This window comes from Microtus oregoni, unplaced genomic scaffold, assembly GCF_018167655.1.
Source record: "Microtus oregoni isolate MIOR12 unplaced genomic scaffold, Mior012 000007F_ref0000211, whole genome shotgun sequence".
Classification (NCBI taxonomy): Eukaryota; Metazoa; Chordata; class Mammalia; order Rodentia; family Cricetidae; genus Microtus; species Microtus oregoni.
Genome location: NW_024543066.1, coordinates 43,143,018 through 43,159,488, shown reverse-complemented (window position 1 = coordinate 43,159,488; position 16,471 = coordinate 43,143,018). Strand labels below are relative to the sequence as shown.

The 16,471-nt window shown below is 51.0% G+C and overlaps 1 protein-coding gene across 1 annotated transcript in view; it reads left to right on the top strand.

Annotated features, from left to right (window-relative positions):
* Ptk7 (protein tyrosine kinase 7 (inactive)) overlaps window positions 1–15,490 on the top strand; it is a 67,612-nt gene extending 52,122 nt beyond the window's left edge. Inside the window, exons 8-20 of the mRNA XM_041655712.1 lie at window positions 999–1,132; window positions 1,289–1,424; window positions 1,544–1,663; window positions 3,510–3,659; window positions 3,755–3,905; window positions 4,003–4,130; window positions 5,563–5,766; window positions 6,560–6,715; window positions 7,137–7,369; window positions 8,221–8,301; window positions 11,838–11,989; window positions 13,759–13,937; window positions 14,662–15,490. Of these exons, the coding sequence (XP_041511646.1) occupies window positions 999–1,132; window positions 1,289–1,424; window positions 1,544–1,663; window positions 3,510–3,659; window positions 3,755–3,905; window positions 4,003–4,130; window positions 5,563–5,766; window positions 6,560–6,715; window positions 7,137–7,369; window positions 8,221–8,301; window positions 11,838–11,989; window positions 13,759–13,937; window positions 14,662–14,819 (1,982 nt within the window). The 3' untranslated portion in view covers window positions 14,820–15,490. The remainder of the gene's footprint in view (window positions 1–998; window positions 1,133–1,288; window positions 1,425–1,543; window positions 1,664–3,509; window positions 3,660–3,754; window positions 3,906–4,002; window positions 4,131–5,562; window positions 5,767–6,559; window positions 6,716–7,136; window positions 7,370–8,220; window positions 8,302–11,837; window positions 11,990–13,758; window positions 13,938–14,661) is intronic.
* The last annotated feature ends 981 nt before the right edge of the window (window positions 15,491–16,471 follow it).

Sequence of the window (16,471 nt, the reverse complement as noted above, 5' to 3'; positions counted from 1 at the left end):
AGAGAGAGACACACAGAACACACCAGGCCTCTTGAGACAGTTTTCTTCTGTTCTGGAACTCTCTCTGTAGACCAGGCTGGCCTACAGAGAGGAGATTATTCAGGGAGCCAGTGCCCCTAAAATGCAACAGTTTCAAGGACCAAGTCACACTACGACAAATGTTTGAGGAGTTAGGTTTAAAGGGCAAGGATTGATGTACGGCTCTGGTCTGTTGGCTCTATGGCTGTGGGCCTAAGGGGAGCAGAATATTAGGGCTGCAGCAGCCCGAGTCAGAGGCTACTCATCTCAAAGAGGCCAGGAAGCAGAGTGGGGTCCAAGGAGGATGGGTGTGGGACACAGACACAGGCGACTTGACCTGCAGACCCTCAGTGACTACTTCTTCCACATAGCTTCTGCTAAAGTTCTGCCATATTCCAGAATAGTGCCACCAGCTGGGGGCCAAGCATCAACACATAAACCTGTGGGAGCATTTCATATTCGAACTATATCACTGACTGTGGCCTGGTATGTGATGTGAAAAAGAACCAGGATGGTGGGGTCCTTTTTTTTTTTTAATAATTTATTTTTATTTTATGTGTAAAATGGTTTTTCCTGTCTGTATGTCTGTGTACTATATGCGTGTCTGCGGTCTGTGAAGACCAGAAGAGGGTGCTGTACCCCCAGAACTGGAGTTACAGATGGTTGTGAGCTGCCATGTGGGTGCTGGGAATCAGATCCAGGGCCGTTGGAAGAGCAGCCAGTGCTCTGGTGGGGCCTTGTGAACCCCAGCTGCAGGCCCTCTGCCTTGGGGTAGCAGTCGATGTTGCTTCTTGGAGCGCCTAGTTTCCTAGCTGGAGCATGGGTGGAGGAAGGCACCTTGGGTGTTTACTGTGGACGAAATGAAGGTGTTGGAAAGTTTGGGTGTCATCCGGGGAACCTGGTGTCTAGTCTTCTGGGACTGGGTCCTTTGGTTTCCAAACCTGTTATTTAGCTTTTGCGGTTTCTCCTTGCCGCCCCAGCTGTACCCACGTGGCTAAAGAAGCCCCAAGACAGCCAGCTGGAGGAGGGCAAACCCGGCTATCTGCACTGTCTGACACAGGCCACACCCAAGCCTACTGTCATCTGGTACAGGAACCAAATGCTTATCTCGGAGGTGAGAGAGGATGGCTTTGTGTGGCTGGGAGAGTTTTCCTCCACAGCCCGTCTCGGTGCTTACCCCAGAGCTTCCAAACCCCTGAGGCTGGTCTCGGGGAGATGTGTGTGGAGCCCTTGTTATTAGCCCTTTTTCACGCAAGTCTGTGTCCTGCAGGACTCACGGTTTGAGGTTTCTAAGAATGGGACCTTACGCATCAATAGTGTGGAGGTGTATGATGGGACCTTGTACCGCTGTGTGAGCAGCACCCCGGCCGGCAGCATTGAGGCCCAGGCCCGTGTCCAGGTGCTGGGTGAGTTGGGAGAGTACCTGGCCTGCCTGGGCGGAGGAGCGATGGGGAGGGGCGGCGGGGATGGCCCTGGCCTGTCTTCCTGTCTCAATTCCTCCTCTTCTCCTCCCTCACCGACCCAGAGAAACTCAAGTTCACGCCCCCGCCGCAGCCACAGCAGTGCATGGAGTTTGATAAGGAGGCCACAGTGCCCTGCTCAGCCACTGGCCGAGAGAAGCCCACAATTAAGTGGGTACGGGCAGGTGGGTACCATGTGACATAGACTACGGCAGGTAGCTTGTCAGATGGGTGTGTCTAAGGGACAGGGAAGTGCCCAGCCTGCACCCAGAATTGTGGGGGGAACCAGAAATGTAGGACTGATTGATAGTCCAGTAGAGAGGGGGAAGCTGTAACCTCAAAGGGCTCGAGGACAGCACGGGACAGCGCAGATGGTGACTCCAGGCAGCAGTGTGCTGTCGAGACCCCTCTTTGCCAGCATCAAAGTAGCACGGACTCTTTGACAAACATGGAGGGGTGTGGGCCAACTCCCATCTGCCAACCTTATGTCTGTCTTCTTTTTCTATTTACTCTTCCATAATAATTTTATGTATTACACTTCCCGAGCAAAGACACGCTTATTTTGTTTATTGTTGTTGGGGGTAGTGGGGCTCAAACCCACGACCTCACACATGCTAGGCAAACTGCCCCATTGAGCTACATCCCCGGCCACTTTTTATACTTTTTATTTATTTAGTTACTTAGTTTAGGTTGTTTGTCATCTATGAGGTCTTGCTGTATAGTCGTAGCTGGCTTGACTTGGAACTAACTCACTGTGTAGCCCAGGCTGACTTTAACTTAGGATCACTCTGCCTCAGCTCCCTGTGTTCTGTGATTATAGGCACCAATACACCTGACCTTTTTTGTTTTGTTTTTCATTTTTTGAGACAAGAGTCTCACTCTGTAGACCAGGCTGCCCTCCAGCTCCTAAAGATCTTCCTACCTCTCTGCTTCCTGAGCGTTGGGATTAAAGGCATGTATCACGGCGTCTGGAGCTTAGATGGTTTTTGTTGTTTGATTTTTACTTACATATGTGTATTGGTGTTTTGCCTGCATGCATGTCTGCATACTATGTGAGCACAGTGCTGCAAAGGCCAGAAGAGGGCGCTGGATCCATTGGGATGAGTTATAAATGATGCTAAGACTCAAGCCTGAGACCTGGAAGAGCAGCCAGTGCTCTTAACTAATACAGCTATCGCTCCAGCTCACCCCTTCCCCCAACCCCCAACCCCCCCCCCCCCCACACACACACACGCAAGGTCTCACTGTGTAGACCTGACTGACATGGAAGTTGCTGTCCTTGTAGACCAGGCTGTCCTCAAACATAGATCCCCCTGCTTCTGCCTCTTGAGTTTTGGGATTAGAGTATGCTACCACACTCAGCACTTAAGTGGTTTTTAATTTGACATTAGTGTTTCTCCTGTCTGTATATGGTGTACCTAATATCAGTTTCAACTGCTGTCATGATAATCTCATTGGATTCATTATCATTTACTAAAAATTCTCTGAGTTAGAGACTTGGATTGTTAACCCCTCTTTTTATTGCTCTAATAAATCTCTAATCCCAAGGTTATTGAGGTTTATTTTTTTGGATTTAAGTTTGTTTCCTTTGGGAAAGAATTCCAGAAGTGGGGTTTTATATATCTAGGTTATGAACATTTTTATAATCATCTGTACAGCTTGCCAAATTGTTCCTACAAGGCTGGACCAATTTCCCATTTGTGCCAGCTGTGGAAATGGAAGTCGGGTTGTGGCTTCTACAGAGGACTCCCTCGTTCAGGTCTGGGATCTTTCTGGAAGAAGGGAGAGCTCAGGTGGAGCTATGATGGGGGATCAGGAGTGAGGCGAGGACAAGGCCAGCCCTTGGCCCGGTCAGAAGTCTGTGAGCCTGGAACGTTGGGGAAACAAGTCAATAGTGGGGACTTTGAATTTGGACTTTGCCCGTGAGTAGGAAGGAGCGATGGTTTGGGGTAGAAATGAGTAACTGAGGGCCTTGTCAGTTATCTATGTAAGTCTAGCCCATCCCATAATTTCTCCTGATTGTCTCTGCAGATGGGAGCAGCCTCCCTGAGTGGGTGACAGACAATGCTGGGACCCTACACTTTGCCCGAGTGACCCGAGACGATGCTGGCAACTACACTTGCATTGCGTCCAACGAGCCACAGGGCCAGATCCGTGCCCATGTCCAGCTAACCGTGGCAGGTGTGACCGGTGACCGGTGTAGCATGGGAGCCAGAGTTGGCAGGGCTCGGGAAGTGACAGCTCCATGATGCTCTCTGGTCTTTTTCCCTATCCAGTTTTCATCACCTTCAAGGTAGAACCAGAGCGTACAACCGTATACCAGGGCCACACAGCGCTGCTGCGGTGTGAGGCCCAGGGGGACCCCAAGCCTCTTATTCAGTGGAAAGGCAAAGACCGAATCCTGGACCCCACCAAGTTGGGACCCAGGTAGGTGACCTCCCCTCCGCACTGACTTTCCCTTTCCTGCCATGGCTGCTCCCTGGGGGCTGGCAGGTGAGCGTTAAGGTGACTTCTCTTGTGGCAGGATGCACATCTTCCAGAACGGTTCCCTGGTGATCCACGATGTGGCCCCTGAGGACTCGGGCTCCTACACCTGCATCGCTGGCAACAGCTGTAACATCAGGCACACAGAGGCCCCGCTCTTTGTCGTGGGTATGGCCAGGAAAGGGCGCCCTGCACAGGAAGTGGTAGAAGTCTTTCTCCTCTTCCATGTAGTGTTGTATGTACAGAGAAGACACGCAAACTGGGGGGACTTGGGGTGTCCTTTCCAGTGTGCCATCACAGCCCTAGATTCCTGGCTGGCTGTCACTGACTTGACATTCCACAGATGAGATGCGTTTGGTCGGCTGAAGGATGCTCTTCCTGAAATGCCTCCTTCTCTTGCACACATGGAAAGAACTCTTTCCGCTCACACTCTCGGAGGTTTCTGCTGAGAGCCTGGTTACCTTGAGTCTGTGGCAACACAGTACATGGTGCTCAGAGCATGCGGCAGGGGACGTCTTGTTTATCGTATGCTGAGTGAGAGGCAAAAGAGAGAGGAGCGGACTGGGCCTTAATTTCCCCTTCAAGGACCCCCACCCCCAGCTTCTGAAGTTCCTACCGCTTCCTAATAGCATCAGAGGCTGGGGAATAGGGCTTAACATGTGGTCCTTGGGAGAGAAGCACTTAAGAGCCGAGCTTAGGGCTAGAGAGATGGCTTAGAGGTTACTGTTCTGTCAGAGGATCCAAGCTCTGTCTTTTTCATCCGTCATCAGGTGACTCACAACTGCCGATGACCCCAGGCCTCTGGCCTCCAATGGCATCTGCACTCACAGGCACAGATCTGCGTGCGTGTGCGCGCGCGCGCACACACACACACACACACACACACACACACACACATACACACATACACACACACTTAGAAGTAATAACAAACAAGTCCAAACTTATAAACCAGGCTTGACAGTTCATTACTGTAATCCTGGATCTTGGAGGCTGAGACAGGAGGATTGTCATGAATTCAAGGCTACATAGTGAATTCCAAGATAGCCTGGGCTACAGAATGAGACATTGTCTCAAACCAAAGAAAAGAAACAAAAACTCTAAGCTATTGCAGGCAGGGAGGGAATCAGGTCAGGATGCAGGATGACCAGAGGAGATGTGACAGACAGGTTAACAGCCCCAGGCCAGACCTGCCCTAGTGATCTCTGTCCCTGAGAAGTTGTTGCTGTGGCTGCTGGCGAGAGGATTTGAAGGGGAAGGAAGCCCACAGCCTTCTTCACACTTCTCCACCCAGCAGCACTGCTTTCCGAGTAACTTACCTTGTAGAAAATGGAATGAGGGATCCCTTGGTTGAAGCTGTTGAGGTGGGACGTCTGTGTTCTCAACCTCTCCCCCGAAGCTCACCCGATGACTCATGGGACTTCTCTCTCCTGGGCTCCTGAAAGCCAGTGACTGGCCAGCCGCAGGGAACCTACTCTGAGCTGGTTGATAACTGGGATCTAAGGAGGGGCTTCCCAGGCTTAGCTCACAGTGCTGAGTCAGCCAGCAAGGTCTGGTTTGCTTGAGTAGCCCTGGCTTGACCTTTCCATGTGTCTCTCAGACAAGCCAGTGATGGAGGACTCGGAGGGCCCTGGCAGCCCTCCCCCGTACAAGATGATCCAGACCATTGGGCTGTCAGTGGGCGCAGCTGTGGCCTATATCATCGCTGTCCTGGGCCTCATGTTCTACTGCAAGAAGCGATGTAAAGCCAAGAGGTTGCAGAAGCAGCCTGAAGGCGAGGAACCAGAGATGGAGTGTCTCAACGGTGAGGACCCCCAATAGGGGGAGGTGGGTCACATGAGTGCAGAGCGCCCTTCTGTGGCAGCCTGACGGCAAGGAACCAGTGATGGGGTGTCTCAATGGTGAGGACCCCCTCTAGGGGAAGGTGGGTCACATGAGTGCCCTCCTGTGGCAACTGTGGAGGAAGAACCTAGTACTGCTGGAGATAGAGGGCTGGAGGTGGGGGGTGTGTCTCTCTGACTGCAAGCCTGGCTTCTGAACTCTGACTCAGGTCTCCCTCATTGGAACCTCTTGGGCTAGCCTTCTCTCCCAACTCTTAAAGCACAGATACAGTTGGTATGCATATTCTTGCTTCAACTCCTCCCCCAATAGTCAGCCTGCAGGGGCAATCTGTCCATCTTTTTTCCTAGCCCCTCCCATCATCAGAAGCTCCCTGAGGACATTGCTGGTCTCCACTCAGTTTAGGCATTTGCGTGACTCTACTCAGTGATTTCCCTCTGCACACAAGGTTTAGTGCAAGTCACAGAGCTCGTGTGGGTTTGACATTCCAGGCCTGTGATTGAGATTCGATTCCCATAGCAAGCTCCTGTCGTAGCTCCTACTCACCTGTGTCCGTAAATGGCCACACTCTAAGGTCTGCCTCAACCTGCTCCAAAACCCCGGCAGTTTATCTGTGGGAATAGCCAGTTTTTGTGGAATGAAGCCAAGTGGGCGTCGTGGATGATGACAGGAGATACATTGCCCCACGGGTCCTAGGGACTGAGCTCTGGTAATCAGGGTTCTTATCTTAGGATATTGACCTGACCCCTTGTTCCCAGGTGGGCCTCTGCAGAACGGACAGCCATCAGCAGAGGTCCAGGAGGAAGTGGCTTTGACGAGCTTGGGCTCCGGCCCCATGGCCACCAACAAGCGCCACAGCATGGGCGACAAGATGCATTTCCCTCGGGCCAGCTTGCAGCCCATCACCACCCTGGGTATGTGGCCTTGCTTCAGAAGACTGGTCTGGAGGCTGGGTCACGGGCTGAGGTGGTTCTCACAGCCTAGCATGTTAGAGGTATCGGGGTGCAGGTTGTCCCCTGTGCAGAGTCACACCCCCACATGGTGTCAAGTCCCGTATCCCTCCTGTCGTATTATTTTCTTTATGCTTCGCGAAAGTGGTCCTTTTCAAAAAAGAACTAAAGTTAGCTTTTCCCCCCTCCTTAGGGGAAAAAATGTGAGAAATTATGGTTTTGTACTGATTTTTTTTCTTAAGGTACCTCAAAACTTAGGGGCCTGGAGAAATGGCTCACCTGCCTAACGGGTGGGGTACAGCAAAGAGGCCACCCTCGTGTCTCCCCCAGTCAGTCTCCCTCTGCCTGGGCGAGGCAGCTGACCAGCATGGCCCTCTGCCCACAGGGAAAAGCGAGTTTGGGGAGGTATTCCTCGCGAAGGCGCAGGGCCTAGAGGAGGGCGTGGCAGAGACTCTGGTGCTTGTGAAGAGCTTGCAGAGCAAGGACGAGCAGCAGCAGCTGGACTTCCGGAGGGAGCTTGAGATGTTCGGGAAGCTGAACCATGCCAATGTGGTGCGGCTCTTGGGGCTGTGCCGGGAGGCCGAGCCCCACTACATGGTGCTGGAATACGTAGACCTGGTATGCTGTAGGCTGGAGCACTGCCTGGGCAGTGTGCCGGTGGAGGAGGGTTTGGGGGCTGAGGTCTTGCTGCCTCCTGCTACCTGAGCCACCCGCCCTCCCAGCTCTCTGGTACCCGCCGACCCTTTAACTGTTCAGTTTCTCCTGTCTTTCTGGAGATCAGTCCTTAGCTCTGGGACGTCTCATTCTCTACCCTGCCTGGATGCCCTTCAGGTCCTTCTGCCAACTGGGTTTCTTTGCTTTGTTATTTTTTTTTTTCGGCCCGTAGCTTGTCACCACTTGAGAACAAGTTTGTCAGAACCTGGCAGGCCTCTTCTCCCTCCCTGTCTCCCACCCTCCCTTCTTCCCCTCTCCTCCCCTCACCCAGTTCCTCTGCTGGCTCAGGTGTCAGCCCCACCATCAGCCTCTCTCCACCAAGTTATCATTCCTGGAGTCGCTCCTGCCTCTGCCTTCCCTATCTTTGCTAGGTCCTGGTCTCCTTGGCTCTTCCACTGCTGCCAGGCAGCAGCGGGGTGGGGATATGCTCACTCTACTTCCAAGCATCGTGTGTGTGTGTGTGTGTGTGTGTGTGTGTGTGTGTGTGTGTGTGTTACACTGTAACCCTTCTGTAGCCCATGAGGGCAGGGGAAGGGTTTGTGTTTTCCTCCTGGCTCCATAGTGGGAAGGGCAACTCGGACAAGAGAGGGCACCCTCCATATGGTCTATGCCTACCAGGGTGAGGACTGGGTGCGCATTTAGGTCAGGGCTTGTTGCTGTCTTCCAGCAGGGACCCAGCAAATGCCGGCTTGGTCTGATGCTTTAAAGCCCACCTCTGGGTTATGTCTAACAGAGGTGTTTGGCCCTTCCCTCAGGGAGATCTCAAACAGTTCCTGAGGATTTCCCAGAGTAAGGATGAAAAACTGAAGTCCCAGCCCCTCAGCACCAAGCAGAAGGTAAGAACGAGGAGGCCGATCACCCGAGTGGGCCGCAGTAGGGGCACACTTGAGCTTCCTTCGCTCAGCGTCCTTTGGAGCCGGGCCTCATGCAAGTCCGTCACCTGTGTTCGTTAGCACAGCAGTGCCCTGAAATGTGTTTCTTTCATGGACCAAGAAACAAAGTGACAGGTTCCAGCTCTGTAGCCTGCAGGTAGCCTGTTGTCATGCTGGCCTCACAGAGGTAGCGGCTCCGGCCCTTGCCCTTTCTGTGGGAGCTTCTGTTAGAGCAACCCCCCCCCCCCACGTGCATTCCTGCAGCTCTGAGCAAAGGCAGCAGCGAACACCCCAAGTCCAGAGGCTGTTGGGTTGGGCGTGGCCTTGAGCAGGCTTTTTTAACTTGCCTGTGGAGACTATGACATTGCAGGCTGAAGGACTCGGCATGACACACACGGGAAGCGAGTGGGAGGCCTCGGTGGGAGATGTGGAAGACATCCAGGCCCTTAGGTAGCCAGGCAGCTGTGGTTAACAAAGAAGGTTTCCTGATGGAGAAAGCCATCAGAGTTCAGTTCTCAAGAACAGGAAGTAGCTGAATGACAGGAAGGGGATGGCTTCAGGAGAGGGGACCAAGGTAAGTGGCTGCGACAGGGATGGAGACAGGCTGACAGCTGAGTGTGATGTTTCATATCTATAATCCAGAAGTTGGGGCAAAGGAAGGCTTTGAGGCAAAATTTAGTCTGGGATTCATGGTGAACTTGAGGCCAACCTGTGCTATATAGTGAGACCCTGACTTAAGAAAAAGAGAAAGGAAAGCAGACGGAAAGGAAGTTGGTACCTCTGTCTGATACCAAGGTGCTCTGACAACCATCACCTTTGCCAAACACCGTCCTGCATGGTCTTGCATTTCATCTTTAGTTTGATGAGCAAGTTTTTAGAAACTGGGATCCATGCCCTTCTAGAACATAGAACCTGTCAGGTCAGACAGGAGAACCGCTTCATAGATCCAGACTTTGGGACAAGAGACCTTCCATTCTTCCCAAGGACCCAGGTTCGGTTCCCAGCATCAGGTGACTCAGCCCTCCTGTAACTGCAGCTCCATGGAGATCTGGAGCCTCCAACCTTCCTGGGCTGTAGAAAGGGCTGCGGGCAGGCCTGTTTTTCGTCCTGCTCTGCTCCCGCATGGTTAGCTTTACACCCGAAATAACAACACACAAACTGTATTCATATAAACACTGCCTGCCCATTATATCTAGCCTCTTCTTGGCTAACTCTCATAATATCTTGCTTAACCCATTTCTAATAATCTCTGTAGCACCACGAGGTGGTGTCTTACCGGAGAGATTCAGCATGTCTGACCTGGTGGCTGGCTCCATCACATCTAACCAGGAGAGGAGAGGCATGGCGTCTGGCTCACTTTCCTTCTTCCCAGCATTCTGTTCTGTCTACCCCACCCACCTATGTTCTGGCCTATCAGGCCAAGCAGTTTCTTTATTAATTAACCAATGAAAGCAACAGATAGACAGATGACCTTCCCACATCACCGGGCCCTGGCACTCAGATGTACAGATCCACACAGACAGGCACACACACACCGATAAAGAGGGAATAAATCTTAATGAGAAAAGGCAGGTATAGCCAGGCTTGGTGGCTCCAGTCTGTATTCTTAACATCCAAGAGACTATGGCACAGACATCGTGAGACTTTGAGGATAATACAGACTGCATTGTGAATCTCAGGCCAGTCTGAGAAACAACAACAACAACAAAAAAAAATTTGCTATTATTTGTGTGTGTGTGGAGGTCAGAGGACAGTTTTGTGGAGTTGGGTCTCTCCCGCCACCTTTTTTTCTCTCCTTTTTTGGTTTTAAGACAGGGTTTCTCTGTGTAACAACCTAGAACTCACTCTGTAGTTCAGGCTGGCCATGAACTCACAGAGATCTGCTTGCCTCTGCCTCCCGAGTGCTGGGATTAAAGGCGTGCACCACCATGCCTGGCCCTCTCACTTTTATGGGGGTTCGAGGTCCTCAGGTTTGCCTTAACCACTGAGTCACCTCACTAGTCCACCATCTCATTTTCATTCCTCCGTGGTTGTATTGTGGTTGATGACTCCCCTTGGGGGTCCTCAGTGAATCTTTGTGCCAGGGAAGACACAGCTAGGAGCCAGTCACATGTCCTGTAATTTCCACAGGTCAAAGGGACCTCTCCACTTTTCTGTTACTCATGTATATTTAGTTGCCACTTCCAAAAGTTTGTTGTTATTGTGTGCTCGTGTGACTTGCTGCACATATGCCATTGTCCCCCCACCATAAGCTCTGGGGACCTCTCTCTGCCTCCTGAAGCACCTTAATGGTGAAGGACTTGAGACTTAACCTCGTGAACACTAGACAGGCGCCCTGCTGAGCCACCCACCCCACAGCCACTACAGGGCCCCTGTGTCTCCTAGCATTTCCTTTCACTATTTAGATGGGACGTCGAGGTGATAGAAGCATACATCTTCTTTTAAATTTTATCTATCTTGATGTGCATGGATATTTTTGCATGTATTTATGTGTGCATGCGGAGGCCAGAAGAGGGTATCGGGTCCCCTGAAGCTGGAGTTGTAGACAGTTTTGAGCCACCTCGTTGGTGCTGGGAACTGAACCCAGATTCTCTGCAAGAGCAGCCAGGCTCTGAACCACTGGGCCATTTCATTTCTCTAGCCTTGAGTCTTCTTCTGAAAAACATTTATAATTGGTGTTTCTGTGCGTGTCTGCATCTGCACACACACCTGCATGCGGAGTTCAGAGGACAGCTTGAAAAGGTTGGTTCTTTCCTTCCAAAAGCTCAGGTCATCAGGCTTGGTGGCATGTGCCTTTGCCTGCTGAGCTGTCTCTAGCGTTGTCCCCTTCTCCGGGAGCAGTCTTTAGGTCTCTTGGAGTCTGTCTTTTTGCCTAAATCCCATCTTGGCCAGTCTTGGTATATTTTACTAGGACCTGTTGTATATAAAACATTTATGCTTGCCTAGTGTTTGTTTGTCCATTAGCCGTGCACTTTTGAAGTGTCGATGCAGGGCTGGAGAGATGGCTCAGCGGCTTGCTCCTCTTCTGGAGGACCTGAGTCTGGCTCTCAGCATTGACAACACTGAGCGACATCAGTGCTGCCCTGTAGCTCCAGTTCCAGGGGAGCTGATGCATTGTTCGGCCTCTGCCTCCTGAGCACTGGAACTAAGGCCTGATCCATCAAGCCTGATTTTTTGAGACAGACTCTATCACTGAACCTGGAGCTCACCGATTGGCTAGCCCAGCTGGCCAGGGAGATCCATGCTCAGGTCCTTGTGCTTGCCCAGCAGGCACTACCCACCAAGCCGTCTCCTCAGCCCCTTAGTGTAATAAACCTTTGAACAACCTCGTGGAGCAGGTAGTAGATCCCATTTTCTGGAGAAAGCAGCTGAGGCTGTTATGTGGGGTTTCCTAAACAGCCTTCCAGGGGTACTGGGAGAAGTAGACAAGGATTTGCCATGGTGGTTCCCGTAATCCCTGGTCCTGAGCTATTCTGACAGGCTGCTCGCTCTCTCACCAGGTGGCCCTGTGTGCCCAGGTGGCCTTGGGTATGGAGCACCTGTCCAACAACCGGTTTGTGCACAAGGACTTAGCTGCTCGCAACTGTCTGGTCAGTGCCCAGAGGCAGGTGAAGGTGTCAGCACTGGGCCTCAGCAAGGACGTATACAACAGGTAGAAGGGCTTGGGGGGCTGCTGGCTCCTTCCAAAGAGAGAAGGGGACACAGGATAGATACAGTATGAAGGGGGAACAAAGGGCTCATGGCTGCTTAGCTGAAAAGTAGAGGTGGGGGGGATGCTGAGGGGCAGGGGCAACCATCCCCTCTCTAAAGGCACAGCAGGTTGCCAGAGTGGCTCCAAGTCGCTGTTGGATATGACTTAATTTATTTATTTATTTGTGCTTCATGTACATCGGTGTTTTCCCTGCTTGTACAGCTGTGTGAGGATCCCCTGGAACAGAAGTTAGAGACACTTGTGAGCTGCCATGTGGGTGCTGGGAACTGAACCCGGGAAGAGCAACCAGTGCTCTTAACCACTGAGCCATCTCTCCAACCCATGACTTTCCTGTAGTGATTTCGTGTGTGTGTGTGTGTGTATAAAAGCCAGGTGGTAGCGGGACAGCCTGGTCTACAGAACAAGTTCCAGGACAGCCAGGGTTTCACAGTGAGACCCTGTCTTATAAAACAAAAAACAATACCCAAAAAACCAACACATACACACACCCCCAAAACAAAACCCCAGTGTTATAATCCTGGAACCAGTTTGGTTTTAGGGGTCAGCGAGAGAGAGAATTTTTTTATAGCTAGTTCATATGTCATTAACTGTGAATATGGCATATGGCTCCCTCTGTAAGTTCTTGAATTCGGGAGCTATTATTGTATAGCCTGAGCTTGAAGTATAGCCACCAGTCAGAGATGCTCTAGATTGCCTACATATGCCACTTTGTGGGGTACCCAGCCACCCCAGGTACAGCCCACCCCAATGTGCCCAAGTCCGCTTTGGTCTTAACTTTATTACTAATTAAACCTTTTTTGCTTTAAATTTTTATTTATTATTAATATTTATTATTATCAATATTTATTTATTATTACTTTTTTGTAGTGTTGGGGATCAAACTCAAGATCTTACACAAAGTCCCATCAATTTTTAAGAATTTGAAACAGGATCTTGCTAAGTGTCTCAGACTGACACTGTCTGATTGAACTCACTCTGTAGCCTAAAGCAAGCCTTAACTCATGATCCCCCTGCCTCAGCCTTTCAAGTAGCTGTGGTTAAAGGCTTATATCACTAGGCCTGGGTTTTGTTTTTCTTTTTTTTTTTATATGTTTACCCATTTTTATGAGTGTTTACTGGCATGCATATATATGTACCATGTACATGCCTAGTGCCAAGATCAGAAGAGGCTCTCAGATCCCTGGAACTGAAGGTAGAGGTGGCTGTGGGCCACCATCTGAGTGCTAGGAATTGAACTCAGGTCCTCTGGAAGAGTAGCCAGTGCTCTTAACCTTGAGCTATCTCTCCAACCCCTCTTAATGGAATATTTATTATTTTACATGATGGTTTTTTGTCTGCATGTATGTCTGAGCACCAGTGTGGTATCTTGTGTTCATGGAGGCCAGAAGAGAGAGTTGAGCTGGGCCCCTGGAAGTGGAGGTTGTGAACCACCACGTGGGTGCTGGGAATTGAACCCGAGACCTCTGGAAGAGCAGCCAGTGCTCTTATCCAGGGAGCCTTCTCTCCAGCCCCTCTTAAAGGAATTTTTAAACCTTCAAACCTCAACTCAAATGGATCCGCGTCCAGAGTTGATCCAGCATGCCCCTGTGCTCAGTGTACGCATTACTGATTCCTTTGAAGTCGGTGTTGGGGGAGGCCTAGTTTGAGATGAGGCCGGGCCAGCCTTGGCCCTCTCTGACCTCCTTCCCTGTGTTGCTTCTCTGCTTCAGTGAGTACTACCACTTCCGCCAGGCCTGGGTGCCTCTGCGTTGGATGTCCCCAGAGGCCATCCTGGAGGGCGATTTCTCCACTAAGTCTGATGTCTGGGCCTTTGGTGTGCTGATGTGGGAGGTGTTCACTCACGGAGAGATGCCCCATGGCGGACAGGCAGATGATGAAGTGCTGGCGGGTAAGTCGCCGTGTTCCTGAGAGATGATTCTGGATGTGACCCCACCTTCCCCATCCCACCTCTGCTTGCTCAGCCCCCAGGGCTATTGAGCCTACTTCCTCCCTTAGGGGTGGTACTTATCAGTTAGGAAGATCTGACTTCTCTACTTGTTAAAAGTACATAAATATGGAAATATGGTACAGTTAGAAGGCTCACCAATAAATGAGTAATTTTAACTAGGTGTGGTGGAGCATGCCTCTAATCCCAGTACTAGGGAGGCACAGGCAAGCGGATCTCTGTGAGTTCGAGGACAGCCTGGTCTACAAAGTCAAGTTCAGGAAATCCAGAGTTAGACAGAAAAACCCTGTCTCAAACAAGCAAAGTAGTTTTAAAAAATACTGAGAAGCAGGCTCAGGTTGAATGGGAAGAGATAGACCCTGGCTAGAATATGAGAAGCCCTAGGTTCTTCCCTAGGTCTACAAAACACAAAACTAACTTACTGGGATACTTTCATACTGGATAGCAAATAACACTTATCTTCAGTGCCTCTGTCAGTCACTTCAGCTTCACCAGAGTGAACTGGGGAGCAGGTTATCTTTTGGCTATGTGATGTCTGCCATACTCCTTAGAATGTGGTACCCACCCATCAATGACCACTACTCCCCAGAGCAGCGACCCGTGCATGGCTGCTGGGGGAACTGCACACTCATCCACACTAACACTCTGCCTCCTGTCTGCCCTGCAGACCTGCAGGCTGGGAAGGCTCGACTTCCACAGCCCGAAGGCTGCCCCTCTAAGCTCTATCGGCTGATGCAGCGCTGCTGGGCCCTGAACCCCAAGGACCGACCCTCCTTCAGTGAGATCGCCAGCACCCTGGGAGACAGCCCTGCAGACAGCAAGTAGTGAGGAAGCCTTGCAGGCTGCGCTTCAGGATGGCATGGACAGGGAAGAGCATCTCTTGAGGGGAGCCTGAAGCATGATGGACGAGAGTACCCTGTCCTTCTTGGCCTGGGGTCCCTACCCAAGCACAGAGCATTGTCGTGGGCAGGGAGTGCCTAGGCGGTTCTTTGCCTCAGCCCCTGGGGAGGCTTATGCAAACCCAGGCTGGATGGCTAAGACATTGGACTGGGCATCTTTCTTTGCCACCCCTTTCCTCATCAGGGACAGTATGGGTGCCTCAGGTAACCCCAATTTCTGGTTTGAGACTTCTTTTGGCCAGGTCCAGCTCTGCCACTCATCTGCCAATGTTGCCTAGGGAGGGCTGGGCTTGGGCCGAGCTAGGTTTGGGGAACTTCTTTACTATACTAATATACGCGAGTTCCAGGATAGCTCGGGCACACCAGACCAACAGGCCGCTTGGCTCATGGGTCCCACCTGGGGGTCTAGCAGGTTGTGGAGGACATAGAAGTTGAGTCCTCCCCACTGTGGACTTGTGCACACTAACCAGACCCTGTGCCCCCATCTCCTTTTCTCATCCCAAGTGCCTGGCAGATGAAGTGTTCAGGGGCTTTTGACACTTATATAGCCCGCCCTTTTTGTATGCACCGTGGGCGGCTTTTTTATGTAACTGCAGCGTTGGGTGGGTGGGCATGGGGAGGTCTGGGTGAACCCTAGAGGAATTGGGGAGGGTGGGCCACCCCTGCCTCATACTTTTATTGTTGTTGTTGTTATTGTTTTATGTTTTGTTTTTTTTACACTCGCTGCTCTCAATAAAGAAGCCTTTTTTACAGTCTGTTCATAAGATTCCACTTCCTTTGCTCATGAAAGATGTTCTTTTTTCTTCTCTTCACTGATGAGAAGGGGCAGTGTGATTTCATCTAGTCGGGTGTGGACAGGACTGGCTAGTAGATACTGGCCCTGCTTTCCGGTTTCCAGATGTTTTGTGATCCGTCTTAACCCGTGTGACAGCCGGTGACTTGGTCCCCACACCCAGGGACCATCCGTAGATGGACGATGGAGGACGATCAAAGAAAACAGAAAAAGGGGTTAATGACATCAACAGGCTCTGAGTCCCTTTAAAACTAGGAAGGCCAGGGCTGGAGAGAATGGCTCAGGGGTTAAGAGCACTGGCTGCTCTTGCAGAGGACCTGGGTTCAGTTCCCAGCACCCACATAAGCAGCAGTTCACAACTACCTGTAACTCCAGTTCCAGGGAGCAAGACTCCCTCTTCTGTCCTCCTCAGGTATCAGGCACACAAATGACAGACATCCATACATTCAAGCAAAACACTGATATACACAAATTGCGCGGGCGTGTGTGTATATATATGTAAATAGTATATATACGTAAAGAATATCTAGAGTATATATTATGGATATATATATACATATATAGATATAGATATTATATTTGGAAAGTACCTCAGGAGGCAGAGGCTAGAGAATTGTGAGCTCCAGGCCAGCCTGAGCTACATACCAGGCTCTGTCCCAAAGAAAACAAAAATAAGAGCGTTCCATTGATAGGGTGCTTGCCTGGCATGCATGAAACCCTGTTAGAGCTCCAGCCAGAGACTAAGCATGGAGATACATTCCTGTAATCCTAGAATCTGGTTGGTA